The 20,019-nt window shown below is 39.7% G+C and overlaps 2 protein-coding genes across 3 annotated transcripts; both read right to left on the bottom strand.

Moving 5' to 3' along the window:
* Nucleotides 1-5,809, bottom strand: LOC145489214 (anoctamin-4-like). Its single transcript, XM_081468148.1, has 5 exons — nt 5,391-5,809; nt 2,705-4,257; nt 1,796-1,920; nt 794-1,214; nt 1-361 (listed from the first exon to the last, which is right to left on the bottom strand). The coding sequence occupies exons 1-5, from the start codon at nt 5,676-5,678 to the stop codon at nt 46-48; spliced, it is 2,703 nt and encodes a 900-aa protein (XP_081324274.1). The 5' UTR covers nt 5,679-5,809; the 3' UTR covers nt 1-45.
* A 3,066-nt stretch (nt 5,810-8,875) lies between these two features.
* Nucleotides 8,876-19,785, bottom strand: LOC145490326 (anoctamin-4-like). Of its 2 annotated transcripts, none has more exons than XM_081469454.1 (5): nt 18,032-19,785; nt 11,340-12,871; nt 10,814-10,935; nt 10,009-10,429; nt 8,876-9,550 (listed from the first exon to the last, which is right to left on the bottom strand). In XM_081469454.1, the coding sequence occupies exons 1-5, from the start codon at nt 18,326-18,328 to the stop codon at nt 9,280-9,282; spliced, it is 2,643 nt and encodes an 880-aa protein (XP_081325580.1). In that variant the 5' UTR covers nt 18,329-19,785; the 3' UTR covers nt 8,876-9,279. The 2 variants fall into 2 exon arrangements, with proteins under 2 accessions (XP_081325580.1, XP_081325579.1); XM_081469453.1 differs by lacking the exon at nt 18,032-19,785 and adding an exon at nt 14,524-15,119.
* Between the last annotated feature and the right edge of the window lie 234 nt (nt 19,786-20,019).

Here is a 20,019-nt window from a genome sequence, read left to right on the forward strand (position 1 = left end):
CGGCTAAGGTTTGGACAGGAGTTTAGCTGAAATTGAAACGAAGTATCACCCTTGAGTTTCAAAGGATTGAAGGGATTGTTTGGCATCTTCAAATTCCTCCGTGTCATCATCGTTATCACTATACTCGTCAATGTCACTGTAGTCTTCGCTGTCTTGAAACACCATCTTGATGACTTGCTTCTCTCGTTCCGCTTTGAACTGAAGTTCATCAGGTCTGTCGGGTACTAGCCAGGCTATGAAACCGGTGATGGTGTACACGATGAATTGAAAAACGAACACGAACGCCAGACGAGCGGTAAGGAGATGCCAATACGTCCTGGAGTAGCCGTATGGGTAGATGTTGTCATGATAACCGCGGTACCTATGTTCAGTTGCAGGAAACATAAGAAACACAAAGATCATAATGTAAATTAGGTAGATAATGAATGCGCGAAAGGAAAGTAACTTGAAATCGGTTTATGGAGGTCGGTAAGTGATATAAATGTGTCTCATTGTCACGATTTTAAGTTTAAGGTTTTCCGTTAAGTGTCCGTCACCACATTTGCAGGAAAGCGTCAGTTTAATCTTGACAATGTGCATTCAAGAAATCTGAAATTCTTTTGCGTGATCTTACAATTCATACACACTCTTTCCATCTCACATCTTTCATAAAGAAGGGAGAAGTTTCTGCGCTTTGAATTCCATGATTCTAAGACGCTTTACTCCATGATTATAAAGGGTTCTTTAATGAATATATCGCTGAGAGAAATAAAATTGTCTCCTGTAAATCATTTAAAGCTGAAACTTTCCCTACCTGCAGTAGTCTCTTGTGTAATTTAAGTTTTCCCTCCGGTTGTCTGGCTGTGTGCCTTTTTCCCACGAGTAGAGGGTCTTCAAATCAATGAACGCAAGGGTAGAATTAACATACCCCTTCAACGTACCACCTCCAGAGGAATCGCGATCAGGCGCGTACATGATCTTGTAAAGGAGTTTGGGGATGAACTCTGAAGTAAATGCCAGTATGAATGCGTTCACCAACACGGACGCCCTGGTAAGTGCCTCGAGAACGTCGTACCAGGCTCCTATGTCCTCCACACGGGCGACGTCTGGACGGCGAAAGTAACACAGGAACTTGATGGCGTCTATACGGATCTCGATGATTGTGTTTATGAGTGCAAACAGTGGACCGAGGGGGAAGGCAGCCACAAACATGGTCACAAAGCCGTATTGCAAAACTACAAGCGTTTAGAAATATAAAAAAGTCATAGGTTACACCAAATCAGCCAGACCCATCGAGGCCATGCCGGAGTTTATTCCACCAAGTATCTCCAGAGTTTACCAAGACTAGGACTGTTTCCCACCCCGACAGCCGGTATACTATGTAAGATGTGAATCAGTCTTAGGTGATTAGCCTCAAGAGTATCGGGGAATTGAGAGTTCTGCGACATCTTCCCACAGGGGAAACGAAGTAGTTTTTTGGGATTCTATAACCTCATAAGCTTCCCTAGTGCCCTTACACATACGCCCTGGCACAGAGTTTTCAATATCATACTATACTTCTCGGCATTTCGTCAGGCTCTCTTAATTAACAGTTTGCAACTACTGATTTGGGCTTCTCGGTCTGAGAAAACAACACTGCGTTTCCATCCAGTGCTAAATCCTAACGAATTGATTTGATCTTCTTTGATCTTCTAGCTAGAATTGTAAAAGAGTGCCACCTTTAAACCGGCAGGAGCTATAGTTTTTTTTCCATAGTTTGAAAGGGGAAATGCACGGAATCAAAACTGAAATTGACTATAATAACTTTAAATCTTACCTATTTCCAGATATTCCCAGAACATGTAGTGCTTTTCACATGCCGTCAGATCAAAGTCTTTTTCGTACTGAGGACAATCGTCTAGATTCTTTTTATTTCGGCGATTCCTTATCAGATTCAAATATCTGGAAAATTATATAGAAAATGACTAATGAAATGTAATGAAACACTTACTTTGCTACAAAGAGCTATAAGCATAGCCGGCCATGGCCATTCTGGAATGTAAATCATAGAAAAAAAGTTCATGATAAGTTCGACGTTTGAGTCAACTGAGTTCGTCCGATTGAATTTAGATCGACCAACATGTTGGTTGGTCAATCTAAACTCGAATTAAGTTTGATGTTTGACCCAACGGTCGAGCTTCACTCGTTTGGACCGACTCATTGAATTGCAATTGACCATTGCAATTTAGTTCGTCCCATGTGAAGTTCGACGTTTGACTTGTTCCCCAGTCGACCAACAATCTCTTCTTTCGTTTTTTCCGATAACCAACCTGAAAATCTATGTGCTCACATGTTCTTTGTACTTAAATGGTTTGAAATAAATCTTGATTCTTTAGTTTTTTCAACGATTCCTGATCACCCACAGCACATGATTCATAAAATCATCTTGGCATTTTCGTCGACGAAATTTCAGGGCAGACTATAGATCACTTTGCTCTCAACACTTGTTGGTCTTCGTAACGAGAACTTTTATGGATTCCAACACAATTCCCTGAATCGCTTGACAATTCCAAACAAAAACCTCTTTTAAACTGTTCTCTTTTTTTTTTTTTTTTACAGATATCCAGGATAAGTTATCGTCAAAATTGGAGGTATAGTCGTTCGCATGGCTTACCATACAGAATAATTAGAAAAATACATTAAAAGGTGTGCCCTTATGACTGCAAACCAATGACTTAATACTTACGGCATTGCCATCTCGAATATATTGAAGAAAATTTGCTTTCCCACCATGATGATCAAAAGCTGAACAGCGAGTTCCAAAAAGCATCCTTGTTCACTGCAACCATCTAGTCGATACTTCCCTAACACTCTTCTGTACCTTCCCGGGGACCCCACAATCAAATCCGATTTAAAGAACGCGATATAAAATATGGCGGAATAGTTGTTGACGAACTGAAATGAAGACATTTTCCATGTGAAGCTGTCTCTATAAGCACTCTCTGTTGGTGGGTTTTCCCAGTCAGTCAGCCAGATTGCCAGCTTGATGTAAACTTTGGTCAGAAGCATGATTACTATAAGATTTAGAAAAGCTGCAGTTGCCGTTGTTATAATGCGAGCACGTTTTTGCACCTTGTTGTCGTCGTCGCTGCTCAAGACGGCAAAAACAGCCGCACGGTAGACAACAACACCAATAGCTGCCGCAAGAACCAGAAGAATCATGAAAAGAACTACTCCGATGACAGTGCCATATCTGCGGTACGTTTTAAATTTGGATACCGCTGGTTCTATTTTGCCGGTCTCGGGGTTTCTCTTAAACAGTAACAACTGCAATTGTTCATCTGGCAAACTTGTCTTGTATTCAGGGCGAAGTTGTTCTTCGTCTTCTTCGAAATCTGTTGTGTGCCATTCCTGAGCAAGGGTAGCTTGACGACGTTTCCAAAACTCAAGGAACAGCGTGGCCCAAATGGACGCCACGAAGGCAAGAAACACTGTTCCATCGTTATCAAAAAAGTGCGTGATGTATGCGTACATGCAAGTGTCTGGTACCAGATTCCAGTAGCTGCATTGTTTGTCGCACAGCGGACACATGTACCAACGGCCTCTGTTTTCTTCTTTGCATAGATCGCGGACCGGGATGTGGGAACCTGCTGATGCCATTCCATAGATAAACACGAATAAGCCCAAAATTGCGAGTGGAACCAACATGACGGTGTAGAATCCAAGCCAGGCAAAGTACAGGCCGATTTCATGACCAAAGTAATCTTTGATGGCATCGTACGGTTGGTACTTGAGACTTCTGCCAAATCGTGCCCAGTCTTCCCTTAACTTCTGTCGATTATTTTTCGGAGCCTCTCCTTCACCTCTTGAGTCCGGCCCATCATGAAGTGGGTACCCAGCGATGTAGACCTGATCAAGGAGAAGCTCCTGTAGCCCTACTCCATTTGGCCCCCTTGCAAAGCGTGCGTTTTGAAGCAAATTCTGAACAATGTAGTTGCGATCCGTTCCACTGAAAAAGCCTTCCTCATCCTCGTGGTTCACATATTCGTTCAAATGATCTTCCATAAACGGGGCCATAAAAAAATTAGGCTTTTCTTCCAAAGTAGAATCATGTACAACTAAAGGGTTTTTACTGTTCAGTTTCTCAACTCTTGAGGTGCCGATAATATCTTCCAGCCAATTTGTAAAGACCAAGTCGTTTACTTGAAGAGGAACCTTCAGTTTGATCCGTTCAGCGTTCTGTGCCAACACATCCCAAGGCGCGTGGATCAGTACAAAATGACGTTCTTTTCCTGGATCCTACAAGGACGAATAGTCAGTATGAGATCCTGTATGTAATGTTCGTTATGACCTAACCATCTGACAATGTCAACGACGAAAGTCATTCTCTACTAGACTGTTAGTCATGAGTGAGGAGCAAAACGTTGGAGTAAAAGTGGGGCTTCTGCGCTCCGAAGGCGCACGAGCGGAGCCCCATTTGCGGAAATTATAGAGAGTAACCCATTGAGCATAAATCATTTCGTTTGTCACGTGATTGCCCGTGCGACCGTGCGTAGTACGCCACTTCATGTAAGCCAACGTGAGCTTTAACATTCTGCAAGACACGATGGCGTGTAGTGCGGCAAAAATTCGCAAGCTTCCAAGGTATTGTTTCCGTTCATAACATGGAAAATTACCTCTAATGGCCTTAAAATGTAAAGTACGAACACCAAATAATGCTCCATAAAATTATGGAGCAGAGAGTCATAAAAACTTTGGTGGAGAATTTTTCTTTTCTTCGATTGCCACAAAGACATGATCATCAGTGCGTTTTCAACTGTGTTTTCAATACAGATCGCCGATTTAATGAACCTTGCGGAATTCCAACACGAAAATTGTAATGTACAATAATGTTCTTTCGAAATTTTCTGTGGACGGTAAAAATTTCGAAACGGAGCCATTCCAAAACGATGAAATCACGATAATTATGTGATTTCCCTAACCGAAATTTTCTCAGACACAAATAACAAATGACCAATCTTCCAGTCAAATGTCTCCAGCGTAGTGTGGACAGTAAATATTCGATACAGTTTCAGAGGGAAAACGCGGATTTCACACTTCTCCGGTGTTGTGTGGACAGGCCCTAACATTTCCTTCACTCGGCCAGTTTTCGTTGCGAATTTTAGACCTTAAAAGTGAACAGGATTTGTTACTGATTTAACCCAAACACGTGGTGATTTGCATATTGTTTACGGAGATTTCCTCGATTCATTCTGTTTGGTGAAACGTTTTCTATTTGCGAAATTCCTTTAAAGGTTTATATTGTGCAAAGCAAATGATAAGTATTTTATGGGAACTCCGCTTTTAGGCAAGATTAAATCTTTATATTATTTATTCTAAAAAAACGTAAACTTTGACAAAAATTATTCACGGGAAAAAAGAAAATAACCTACCTCGTCAATGACCTCCGTCTTGCGCTGCAAAACTAATCCAAACCTATTTTCAAGGCAACGTTCAAACGTATATCTCCATCCTGCACGCTTTCGCCGTTCTTGAATAGATTCTTCATCAAGCTCACAGATATCCCTTTCGTTCTCGTAAACAAGCACGTAATCAATCTGGTTTGCTTTTGCACTGCCAGTCTTGAACGATTCACGCGTGGGAGAGGATCGTGGTTGTTCAGTTAACTCGATCTGAATTTCGTCGACTCGGTCCAACCTTGAATACGATCCTCGCTCCATAAGGCTATTCGGAACTCAATTGGACGAGGCTTACAAGCAGTTCGGTAAATCTAGGACCTAATATTTGTACGTTTTGATTCTACTTGCAGACACCCAAACAACTTCCGAAATGTTTTGAGAAGTTAAGTGGATGCTTTGTACGGTCTGCAGGTATAACTAATTTACAATGTTTGTAATCAAACGGACCCATGACAGCCTTAATTATTAATCTATGTTGTAAAATTTATTTGGCAATGTTATAATGTCAGTAATCTTGAAGGAGCTTCTTTGAAAATAAGTTGTTGATGCCTACCTAAAAGGATAACGACAGAAACTTAAGCTTACAACAAGATCTCATAGATAATTATATAATGAGATTTTAATATTATTATTATACAGAGGCTGTAAACGATTTTCGTATTTAGAATGCATAATGTGATTAAAGGGCGATACATTGGCAAGAGTTGAGCGTTTTCTCCTCCCTGAATTATTTCCCTCTTAGTCTGGAAACTTACCAGGTTTTCTTAATGACAGAAAACCGTTTATCTATTTAGTAAAAATGTTATAGCGAGTCCTGACCAATGAACTGAACGAGCTTTGATGGCAACGACGGTACATTTTTAAAAAAGACCGTGGTGAATCCAAACAAACAACGCCGACATATTATAACTCGCGCTTTTTCACAACGCTGGTTGAATCTTCCACGCCGCAGGGTGGGAGGGTGGTGGTAGCATTGAGTTTGTGTCAACTATTGTGACTGGTGTGTTAGCCAGTGGCAATATTTAATACACCCAACTGGTACAGGCAACTGGTCTCACATTTCGTTGGATTTATATCAAATTCACAACAGGCATCTTGGGTAAAGGACCCTGCCGTCTTACCATCTCAAAATGTTATATAGCCTCAGAGTTTTTGGCGAAATGAGCGCGGGATACCTTAAAAGAGTATTAAAACTATGATTGCAAATTTTTAGAAAGCACTCATTTGTAATGTTATGTGAAATTTTTATCCCCGTTTTGATGTTGCTGTGCTACATTGTTGCTCTTCATAAAACCATCTATATTCTCAGAACTTTAGAAAGTCAAGTTCTTGGTTTCGTTGCGGTAGTGCAGTTTGTCTGATAATTTTCTTGCTGGCTTTCACATGTAGTTTCGTTTTCTACGAACGTTTTTTTCTTTGTTTGTTGGTTTTTTCTTTTGCTATGGTCATTACTTATGACTTCAGGGAGCTTTTGTAAAATATTTTGGTTCAGTAGGGAATAAGCTTGGTTCCGAGAGCAGGTCCTAAGCTGAGATGATAGAAGGGGCTTTTAACTGTGAAAAAACACATTAAGCAAGAACTTTGTCGTCCATTTAACAATATGTTAAACACGTATGTATATTAAGAAGTTGTTCTAATAACCTTTCTTTGAGGGGGTATTAAGAACTTAAGGGCAGAGAATATGTTAAATTTCAATTTATCAATTCGTGATATCACTGAGTGTTACTAATTAGAAGTCATCACCTATTTGGAACCTCCATGTTCTTTGGTTCATTAAATGTATCACCAGTGTGACGTTGTCATACATTAGTTTAGAAAACCAATGGGAATGATCGATACTGATAAATATTCGATAAAAATTTTTTCCGAGATCATCCGACACGTCTTCGAATGTACATAGAGTGAAGACGTTCTTCCCGCCATTATACGACAAGCGGGCGATTTGCACGGTGACCTAACCAGGCTTGAAGATTTTGTCTGAGATATTATTGGCGAATTCTCGCCCTCATGGAAGAGAGGATCTCTCGGTACATAATGCCTGGTATTGACACTGGGGCATTCTCCAAGGATGTCCGCTTAACACAGTCTTAATTACTCTAGCTTGGAAAATGAGTTAAGTTAGTCCCTGGAATAAACTTCAAAATGTGTTCATCTATCGTGAAATTTGTCACTTTTCTTCGCCTAAAAAACAGGTCAATAAAATATTCATTCACTGTAATGTCAAATAACTGTTAAACACCCGAACTGCGGTATAAGTGATCGCGAGCCAAACGATACCAACGCATATTTTAATGTTCAAGTTTATTTTAAAAGTTTATCACTATATGAAAATTCTAACGTTCTGAAACTAAGAATAGAAGAAGAATAGTTAGCACACAAAGCCCACGTTACAATGCCCACAATTAATGGAGAATTTAACACGTTCAACGCACGGACAACGTAGACGACAAAAATTGTCTTCGATTTTGTCTCCTTTTTCAGACTCCTTTAATTCTAAATCAATAAAACAACAAAAATAGGAAACAGAAGGCAAAAGTTTGAAGTCAAAAGTTTTGAAACTTTTGCCGTTTGCCGTCTGCCGTCTGCCGTTTGCCGTTTGCCGTTTGCCGTTTGCTGTAAACGTCATTTACAACCTCACTTGTGTCTCATACAAAACTTATTTTTTAAAATTGTTAAAATTCCACACAATGAACCCCTGGCTAGTGAGAGCGTTAAGATTGGAACTGTATGAATAATACTTATCTCGAACTTAAATTGCGAAAGATAAACTGCTGCTTGAAACGCTGTTTATGGCGCCTCGAGTACCACTACCACAGGGAAAGTGCAATTCCTTCCAATTTTTCGGTGGTCCGTCCTTTAGACCTTATCACGGTTTTCGACGCCATTTTGACGGGTGGGTAGAGCGGTCAGAAATTACAGTGTTTGGATGGGAATCCAATGGAAAATAACTTTTTCCAAAATTGAATTTTACACTTTGTGAATTGCAACGTTAAAATACTAGGTAGAATATTGTATTCACCAAGTTTAGAGTAAAATTCAATTTTGGAAAAAGTTATTTGCCATCGGATTCCCATACAAACGTGCTAGTTCCTGACCGCTTTGGCTACCCGTCACGATGGGGTCGAAAACTATGATATGGTCTATTACACTGTCACAAAAAGTATTGCTCAATAGCTTTCATTTGAAGTGTGGCGCTCTGTGTTTCATTCCAAAAGCATACACATGCCGCTTGGGGTGACAACCTAGGAGTGATCAATCTTGATCATTTGTATTCATGATTACCAGAAAAATATACAACAAATATTAATTTAACGCTTACTAAAAGATATCAAACTCTGCGTGGATTGTTCGATGCTGAATGGTATAAGAAAGGAAATGAAATAATCTAGTCCTCCTACACATTTCATTCGTAAAATACTGAAACAGAAAACATCCTCATCAAATGTTTCTGTATTGAATTCTTTTTTTTCAGTTGTTTTTTAATTTATACTACACTGTAATCATTTAACCAGCGTAATGATCATAAATGCTAGAAAATATTTGTACAAAAATAGAAGCCAATTTCCAAAAAGAAATTACATAACAATGGTATACAAATATGGCCCGGTGACATCATATACAATGATAAAGAGCCGCATAAAAAAAAAATGGTGCCCTTAAAATTTGTTAGTTGTTCACGCTAATGATGATTTCCTTCTGTCAACATTCCCTATTAGACCAATGATACTGATCTTTCATTCACTGCGCTCGCGAATTCATTGCCGGTGTTTTGGTCCTAAACTACCTTATTTAAAATGTCGACTTCTTGTAGCGTTAATATATGGGCATTGTAATCGCAGTGTTTTCTTTTCTTTTTGTCGCTCTACAGCATCTCGCTTCCATTGAGGACATCCTCGCCTTTTTCTGGGTAATCATCATTCTTCTTCTTTAAGGCCAGTTTGGCCAAATGTGTTTCCCGCTTTACCTTTAAATCCAGATCCTTAGGAACATCCGGGACAGCCCAAGATATGAAGCTGGTGATCAGGTAAACAGAAAACTGAAATACGAACACGAAAGCGAGGCGTGCAGCAATGATGTGCCAGTACTGCTTGTTCTGTTTGTAAGGTGGATTCATGTCAAAATAGCCCGGGTACCTGAAATACAGAGGACAAAATTTCGTTTTTACAACGAGAATAATCGGTGTACATACTAAATAGGCTCTGGTGACTTATTGTGCCCTGCCTTGTTTGAGACAACAGGCAGTGTATTGTAGTTCACATCCTTTTCAGTTTTCATGTAGCTCAGCGTCCAAAAATGTATCCCGTTCCATGGTATTTTGAATGCAACAGAATTCGTGGGGGAGGAGACTTTTCTATAACTTTGCGTTCTTGGTGAATTTTACGTTGTTATTGTTGAAATACATCGTGTAAGTGTTCCAAATTCTTTTATCCGAAATTTATGCCTATCACTTAAGAACTTTGTCCAGTTACCAGAGAAATCTCGTCATTACTCAATTTTATCTCGATGTGAAGAAACGCACCTCGCAACTAAATTACTAAATTACGAGAACATTGTTTAGTCCGAGATAAAACAACCAGGAGACAGTTCTTACCTGCAGTATGGCCTCGTGTAATTTAAATTTTCCAAGGGATTTTCTGGCTGTGTTCCAGGTTCTTGTTGGTAGATGTACGCAATATCAATATGAGCCAAACTGTTATTTAGGTATCCTTTAAGGGTGCCTCCACCTGGTTCATCGCGGTCAGGTGCATACTTCATCTTGTACAGTAGCTTGGGGATGTACTCTGAGGTGAACGCTAACACAAAAGCATTCACCAGGACTGACAGTTTTGTCACACCCTGAAGAATACGAAACCAGGCTCCAATATCTTCTGCACGTGCGCTATCGGGTCTCCGAAACTGGTCCACAAAGTTGATGGCATCTACACGAATTTCGACGATGGAATTGAGAAGAGCGAAAAGCGGACCCAATGGAAAGGCAGCCACGAACATAGTCACAAATCCGTATTGCAAAACTGCAAAACAAAGAAGATGATTACAATACTGAGGAAAGGACAGAAACGTAACGTACACAAAACATCTCTACTCTCGATTTATACTGTTATGATTACTGTTTAGGCTGACAGTTTTAAGCAGATGAAAACAATTGTAATCTTTTTGATGGGTTTTCTTGTGTTTTCTGTTGTATTTCATACACGGTCTCTAGGCACGTGCTTTAGAAAGTTCTACTATCTTGTGCTTTTTCCCCTCGTTTCCTGGGGAGGGGTGAATGGTGGCGTTTTGAACATGTGCATACGCAAGCTATCCTGGGTTCCCTCTTCTCCTGCTTGGATTCAACCACTGTATAGAACAGGGAAGGGATAGTTCAGGTACTGAACTACACCCAAGCTCATACCTACCAACTTCAAGATATTCCCAAAACATGGAATGGTCACCCTGGGGACTCAAGTCGAAATCTCGTTGGTATTGTGGCTGGTCTGTCTTCTCTTCCTTGCGACTTTTGAGCCAATACATGACCATCCTGCAGAGTAAATAGTACAAGTAAGTTGCGGAGAATCGTTTGATGGCTGAGAACATCCAGTTTCATTGCTACCTTTTGGTTAAAATTGAAGTTCCATTTCTTTTCTGTCTCTTTTTACCACCTCTTTCTTTAAGTTTGTGTCTCAACGACTCGAAGCATGCAATAATGGTAAATGATAGGTTTCGGCGGGGTTCGAATTCTTTCACACACTTTTAAACGTTCTTTCTGCAAGAATGATCAATCGTTAAATGCAATTTTAACAAATGCTTTAGTATGTTTTACCTGCTCTAAATATCAAATCACCCTTCATTGAATCCTCTCTTCGAGTTGTACGTGTGAGATTTTTAGTTTCTTAGAGTTTTAGTAAATTAGAACCTCATTTTGTGACCCTTAATGTTACTTACGGGATTGCAACTTCCGTAATATTTCCGATGATCTGCTGTCCCACCATGATAATAAGAAGCTGAACGCAAAGTTCCAAAAAGCATCCTTGCTCGCTGCAGCCATCCAATCGGAATTCACCCGCAATCCGCTTGTATCTGCTTGGAGTTCCTACCACGAGCCCAGACTTGAAGAAAGCAATGTAGAAAATGGACGCGTACGTATTTACAAACTGGAACAGGTACATTTTCCAAGTGAAGCTGTCCTCGTAGTCGGTGCGAGTCGGTGGATTTTCCCAGTCCGTCAACCAGACGGCCAGTTTGCTGTAGACGAACTTTAGCAGGTTGATGGCAAGAAGATTGAGTAGAGCTGCTGTTAAGGAGGTGATGATCCTAGCACGTGTTTGGACTGTTTTGTCTTCGTTCCCGCTCAAGGAGGCGAAAACTGCTGCTCGGTACACGACAACACCCACGACAGCGGCGATGACAAGCAAGATAAAAAAGATTATGATGCTAAAGACTCCACCGTAGCGAGAGTACAGTGTTTTTTTTGGGACGTACGGCTCCATCTTACCGGTAACTTCATTCTTCTTTAGGGTCGTCACTGTAGCTGAGTACTCTGGGCGAAGGGGCTCTTCTTCCTCTTCGAAATCATCAGTGTGCCATTCCTGAGCAAGGGAGGCTTGACGACGTTTCCAAAACTCAAGGTACAAAGTCGCCCAAATTGACGCAATTAAGGCAAGACCAACTGTCCAATCGTTGTCGAAGAAGTGGGTGACGTAAGCGTAAATGCACGTGGTGGAAGCTAGGTCCCAGTAGCTACACTGTCTGTCACACAGTGGACACATATACCACACATCCTTGTTTTTGTCGTCGCAGACATCTTTGACTGGGGCGTGACTACCAGCCGAACCGATTCCATACAGGAACACAGCAAGACCGATAATAGCAAGAGGTACCAACCACGCCGTGTAAAATCCAAGCCAGGCAAAGTACAAGGCAATCTCACTGCCAAAGTAATCCTTGATTGCTCCGTATGGCTGGAATTTGGCCATTCTTCCAAATCTGGCCCAGTCACGCTTAAGCCGTTGTCGGTCATTCGAGGGCTCTTCGTCAGGCTCAAGACGAACGGGACCATCGTGAAGTGGGTATCCTGCTATGTATGCACCTTCGTAGATCAGCTTTTTCAGCCCAACACCGTGAGGGCCCTCCGCAAAGCGGGCGCCGCCACAAATTTGCTGCACGATGTAGACGCGGTCGACGTTATCAAAAAACGTCTCCTTGTTTTGATGGTTGACGAACTTGGTTACATTTTCTCGTGTGAAGTTAGCCATGAAAAAGTTTCCTTTGTCTACAATGGTGGAATCATGTACAATTAGAGGATTTCTCTTCCTTAATGACTCCATTCTATCACTTCCGAGTCTCTCCTCCATCCAAGACTTAATCAAGATGTCGTTTTCTTGGAATGGGGCCTTTACACGCATTGCTTCCGCTTTTTTGGCCAGCACTTCCCATGGGGCATGAATAAGGACAAAATGTCGTTTGGTTTTGGGATCCTGAGGGCAGAAAAAGAGGAATAAAACTTTTGCCATGAAGAGGCTCGGCTTATGCATCCTTTGCACGAATGCCATTCAAACATATAAGTCTCCTACCTGTTTGTAATGAAGATTTTGCAAAGCATTATAATAATGATAATAATAATAATAATAATAATAATTTAACAACTTCTAGAGCGCTATTTACATTCACTGATCAACGGCGCTTTAAAAATTAAAATACTACAATAAAATTCAAATTTGTTAAACTAATTACATGTATATTAATAAAATAGAATATTTATAATAATGATAACAAACTTAATTAGTAGCACTAATAAGACTGAATATCAAGCAGGATACGCTTTAAAATCTACACGAAATAAATAAGTTTTCAGCTTACATTTAAAAATAGCTAATGACTGAATATCACGTGATTCAGCCGGCAAACTATTCCATTAAATAATATGGAGCAGCAGCAGAGAAAGATCTGTCACCTAAAGTCACAAGTATTTTCCCTTCACGAGGGTCTAACAATAAACTTTGATTTGGTCTAAGATTATAAATAGATCTAGGCATAATGTTAATTAATTCTATGATATACTTGGGCGCCAATCCATGACTAGCTTTAAATGTTAACATTAAGATCTTAAAATGATCACGATGTTGTACCGGTAACCAATGATGTTCGAAAAGCGCGGGAGTAATATTCGAGTACTTTCTTAAGTTCAGCACAAGTCTAGCCGCAGCATTCTGCACACGTTGCAGTTTAACTAATTGCGACTTAGGAAAGCCATACAAAAGTCCATTACAATAGTCTAAACGGCTAGTGATAAAAGCATGAATAAGCGAGATAAATACTTCTTAATCCTTCTAATATTATGTAGGCGATAAAACGCGGCAGAAATGACATCCTACATATATGTTGGTAGATTGATCGTCATTGCCGACTTAAGCCGATCAACGACTTCAGCTTTAGTTTAATCATATCGGAGTTGGACATATTCCTGCTTATGTAATTTTATAAGTTTGCAACTCGACTGTATTGCTCGCCGAAACGTCACAGCGTATCATTTTATGCATACTGTATTTCCAATATGAAATTCTAAAAGATAAAACTCAGCCTTTTCCTTAATCTAATGGCATTTTGTTTTCCACGTAGCTAGTCTTGATGCGAATACCAAGAGTCTTTGATCCCTATATAACAGCACTGTTTGATACTATTAATTCAAACAAGTATTAATTCTGAACGTAAAAACTTTAATTTAAAATCGGAATATATCGAATTGTCGGTATTTTAACTGAATGTTCCCCAGCCAGCCTTTTATTAAAAGGGAACTTGGATAAACAAAAGTAGCATTACTTGGTAAGAAGCAAATATGGGTGGCATCATTGAGGTCTATTCAGTGATGTATTCACTGATTTGTGAATTTATACGCTTGAATGCTGATAAAGACGGTGGAATTTGAGCCTGGATGGCTTGAAATCCATTCTAAATTATATTTATACACAAAAGATTAGTTTTAAAAATTGAAATTGCAGCTATTTATGCCAAAAAGTTCCTCAGAAAATATTCGGTTGGATCGCATCTTGTACGATATTCAATTTAGGGAGAGTGAAAATTTCTTTAAATGCCTCAACTAAACTGGTCAAGCATTGCATCGAACTCGTACCTGTGGCAAAGACAGCTCATCGTATTCGATTAGAAGCTTTTCCTTCCTCAAGTTATCTTCAAACGTTTTCCGTAGACGTTGCAGGCTTCTTTTTTTGCTGCTATCCGAATCATCATTCTGTGTTGTTTCATAGACCAACACATAGTCGATGCGTCTCTTTGGTTCATTACCGTTGCTAAAATAAACTCCTTTCGGCTCTGATCTTGTTGTCAATGTTGCTTGCTCCCTTAACTCCAGCTGAAGCTCGAGCTCGTCTTCATCTTGGCTTAACCTGGTATAGCGGGCGTAGCCATTACTCATTTTGGCCTCCTCGTATTTCAGTAGGCTCTTCAAACTAGCGGCACTTGCCAGACACTTGGGCTGTTTCGGCAAAATACTGAATGGGCGTGCAGAATTTGCATAACTCTCAGTTTGGTTTCGGCTCAATGCCTTTTATTCTGTATATACAAACAGTCACGGGTGCTTTGGCCTTTAAAAACAATTCGCATCATTAATCATATAAAAAACTAACCAAGTGATTGCTTCGTTCGCTCGAGCGTTAATCATTGATCAACGAACTTTCTAGTGTTTTGCAGACTTTGTACTTTTGGTATTTTTTATTTCTGTTTACCTGATTCATTTTTTATTTTTTTACACTAGGTGATCGAGAATACACATAACCACGAGGATTGACTGTTTAATTCAACTTTGATCCTTTTCTAAGCTGCTGTAACTGCTACTTTGAGGTCAGCCGATTGAAACCGCGTGAATTTGGCACCTAATGAATGAACAACTAGAATGTTGGTGAAAGTCGTACCGAGCCCTCTTTTCTTTGCAATTTCGGGTTATAGTGTAAATTAATTAAATCTTTCTTATCCGCCGTGGTGAAGATTTGTTTTTTGTTTGTTTGTTTGTTTGTTTTCATTAGAATAAAACACTGATTCGTCGTTGCCGATTGAAGTCGGTATACTTCCAGTGTGTGATTTATAATCTAATTTTTTCATCTCAGGTGGTGATATTGAAGCTGTATTTTCTAATCAGAGTAGCCCTTGTCCTTTAAAGCTTGTCTTCAAAGCTATTGCTTAAAATCAGTGTTAAAATTCAATATATACACTCGAGCTTACAATGAATAGATATTGAACCTCTATTTAGTCTGAATCGTGATGAATTTGGTGGACCATTTTCTCTCTCTGTTTCTAACAAATTCCATACAGATGCTGAGCCTTGAATAAAAACCATATTTTTCTTCAACTGAAGGCGGTTTAGATAAAGCATGATGGTTTTCCGGCCTTACTTCTCGATATTATGCCCTGTCAACTGGGCAAACTTTTAATGACCATATAAATACAGCAAAGATTATGCAGACTTGTTCTGAATTCCAAATGACGCGGAAGGCTACAAATTTCGGTCATTACCCGAGCTTAGCCTAGTGACTAAGGAGCTGGACCCAGAATTAGTTGTTACAATAGTGAGTAAGTACAGTGGAATCCCGATTTCTCGAACCTCCCGATAACTCGAACCAGAAGTCATTCCCCCTCCTCAGTCGAACACTGTAATTTTACCCCCGATTTCTCGAACTCAACGATTTTTCGAACCAATTTTCGTTTCCCTTGGAGGTTCGTATTTGTATTGTATTTGAAACAGCGCCTCGAACAAATAGTGCTGTATTTGAAACAAATGCACTTCTTTCCGTTACAAGAACAACACTCAGGTAAATTTACTTTCAAGTTTACAAAGCGATGACAAACAGTTCATTAAATTAGTCGACAATGATCAAAAGCGTAAGTAGCAGTAGTTGAGGCTGTGGTCTACAACAGTTCGAGTGACACTGGAATGTTCATGCAATATACGGTAAGCACATGCAACTTCTGGCCATCTGTTTCTAGAAGTACATTTGTAAAATATTTTGAAACCATAGCGCCACCCACCCTGTTTATTTCGAAAGTTTACCATGGAAACATGCATGTTACGATATTTATTATTATTATTTCTAAAAAGAAATTTTAATATTTCTGATAACTATTCAAGAGGCCAATATTAAAACGCACGTATTTGTATCCGTAATGTCTCAGTAGACGCTGTTTTTTTGTTAATCGATCTTACACTGTATGTTTCGTAATTGTTGATAGTTCTTTTAATCAAGGGAGTATTTATGTTACTACCTCCAAGCCTGAAACTGCTATAGTCAACACCTCCTTGGAAAGAATAACGGCTGTTTGGCCAAAATTAAGACCTCTTTATCATAAGCAGTAAATTAGTAAACAATTCGAGAGTGCTTAGTGTAAAATAACGTGTTACTATGACACTCAAATAACGAAATTACTATGCTTTGTAATTTGTTGTGCCAGATTTGGTGGCGCGCTATCCTCACAGATGTTTGACATGTTTGTAAATGTTTCATTCCAATTTCAGAGAATAAAAGTAAACAATCAGATATTGATATCTGGCTGTGTAAGGATGTATGCTAATTTTTAAAAGGATCGTTGTTTTCGGCTTTCCCTTGGGCTTTGAACCCAACATAAGCAAATTTCAACTAAGAAATAGCACTCAATTATTGTACCATCTTGTATCATATTTTTAATTAATTCTTTCTGTTTTCGGCACTTGCGCTGGTGAATGCTACACCTCAGTACTGAAGAAGTTTTGTAGAAATAGCTCTCATTTGCATTTCTTCTACCACCTGCCAGTAATTTCCAATTCTCTGGACACTTCTATAAAAAGACTGTCATCCCAATGGGAGTGACTATGTGTCCATATTCAAACGAATAGCGTCTTTCTAAAATAAAGTAAGCAGCCTGTATTGAATGTTCCGTTACCTGTAATACCGCGAAAGGACAGAATGAAACTCGTTCAAATCTGATAATTTATTCACAACTGTAATTGGGTAAATATGTTTGACAACTCTTTGCAAACCTATTCGTCGTTGGAAAGATAACCAAGCTTCGTTAAATTAGCGGAGCGAAATAATCACTGGCGTTCCCCCACCTTCAGAAATCTGTGTAAACTTGTTCCATGGCAAAATTCTGGCCATGAACTATAGAGTACAATATTGCAAAATATATAGTTATCGTTGCTCGGAATATTCGTGAACTCTCAACGAAGAAACTGAAATAATATTGTATCTTCCGCACTGTTTACTGAATTTGCTACGAGCCCTAAGAAATGTTATGCAAAGAATTTTCAAGAGTTTTCAATTTGTTTGGATGAATTGTGCAGTTACACGAAAAGATGAAGGTTTGACGAAATGGGTTACGGCGGTTTAGGCATGGAAGAGTCTCGCTTTAGTTCACCGCTGGAATTCATTCAAAATACAATATTGCCACTCGCTTCAGAAGTCAATCGATCGTCGTTACATTTAACATTTCTTTTGCATAAATGCATCCCCTACAATAAAAGTGTGCTTTAAAATTTAGAAGCGAGATGAACAAAACGCCTCCAAACGTTCAGTGTTGTCAATTTCTAGAGACACGTGAAGAATATATTTCAGTGCTAATCATGTTTTGACGGCCACTGCAAGCGATGGTCTTACCTGAGGTAATGTGTGCTCTTTACGTTCAATGACCAATCCAGCGCTGTCGAGACTGGCTTCAAATGATTTTCTCATGCCTTCGAGTTTCTCAGCTTTTTCCTTAGCCTCCTCGTCTTTATTTTCTTTTTCCTCACAACGTTCGTACACGAGGGCATAGTCAATCTTCTTGTTTGGTCCGGCATCCTCCAAGTACAATCCCTTCGGCTCGCTACCTTTCGCATGGAATGAGGGCTCAACCATTTCAAGAAGGACGTCGCCATCGTCTGGAGCTTTCGTATAAGAAAGGGGTTGTGCCATGGTTCGATCTTTCCCTGCTCCGCTCTACTGAAATTTAGAACAAAGCGATGCACTCAGAAAATCTACAGAGGGCGTGACACAAAGCATCTGAAATTTGCATAAAAATACAACTTATTTGGCTTGCAGATATTTTGTTGCTCTTTGTTGTGTGCGAACAGTTAAAACTTGGGGTTTGTAGGACGAACAATTATTGATGTTCGTTTGCGACACGAAGAATTCTAAAAACAAATCAGATAGATATACAGTGATCGGATGACAAAACTGTATTTGTATGCTGCACTATGTTTCTGCATGCATTTGAAAACGTGATTCTTGAAATATTTATAACTCTCTCGCTGTTCGAATAAATTTCTGGATTATTCCGCCTATAAATGTTCGTCAGTGTCAAATTTGAATGAAATTTATCGCGGGCTTTCGTCATTGAAGAAAATGAACAATATCTGTTTACAGTCTATCATCGGATTGGGTGTTCATTTCTGTGAAGCGGCGATTATATTTAAGGACATGAGCGTTTCTAACAGCAAGTCGAGTGTAACTGAGCGAAACTACAACGGCGTTACAGTATATATAAACAAGAGAAATTTTATCCTGATATAAATAGTTCGCTACTCGCCTGAACAATACAAGTTCGTCCGTTGTCGAGTCTTCTAAGGGCGAATATTCCAGGCGTAAAAACCAGTGGTTTTAAGACTGAATGCGCGTATTATTTTGTAATACTTCAATATCGGCGATGACTGATGGACCCAAAGAAGAAATAAAACTGTTGGTCAGACACTGGTACCAGATACTGGTATCTGAGCTACACTCTGTACCAGTACAGGACAGCGACGATTTAGATCTTTGACAGTAATCGAGTCTACCAGCGCCACCGAGTCGCCGCGATGAACTTAATGAATGCTCGAAAACGAACGAATAAACGAATTATGAAATGACGGAGCGATCGAACCAACAAAGTGCAAGGGAACGAGCGAAAGAAAAAATGAGCGAAAGACTTGCCCTTTTGTTTTGTGTTTTGTTATTTCATTGTTCCTGTTTGTTCCCCCAAGGTATGGCAGCCTATATATCATCCTCAGTTCGTAGTCATGGTATTGTTTTCTTAGTTCCCCTTTATTTAATTTTCTTTTGCCTTACTGTTGTGCTGATGTTGAATACCTTGGAACTGATATGTAAATGTATGAGAGCCTTCTGAGTTTTGGTCTGTTTTACGAGTTTGAGTCTTGTAGGTTTGGTTTGTCTTAAGTTATGGCGTTTGTTTAGGTAGGTGTTGCGTGTTTGCACATTTCGTTTGACCTTCCGCGGTCGCCATTTTTCTCCAAATCTTATACATGGAAGGGACTGCTGTCAATAGTTAGCTATTTCTAGTACGGGATATCATTTTGAATGCAAATTCTATTAAAAGGGGTTCCAAATTTGGAAACCCGGGCGGCACATACCCACCAAATTCATACCCAACTAGCCCCCGCCCCCCGCCCCCCCGATCTATTTATATCGCGGTGGTCATGGATTTATGAATGTTTTATTTATAGCAGGTAGGCGAAGTGGCAAGATGAAGATAAGTTCAATTGGTTTAACCATGGTCGGGCAGATGTCCTCTCGCGAAAAACTCGGATCAGCGGAATTACCATCATAAAAGGTTTCATGTCCATCGACTGACGAGCTGACTGACTGACCGAGCGAGTAAATGTTTCCTT

This window comes from Orbicella franksi, chromosome 6 (genome assembly GCF_964199315.1).
Source record: "Orbicella franksi chromosome 6, jaOrbFran1.1, whole genome shotgun sequence".
NCBI lineage: Eukaryota > Metazoa > Cnidaria > Anthozoa > Scleractinia > Merulinidae > Orbicella > Orbicella franksi.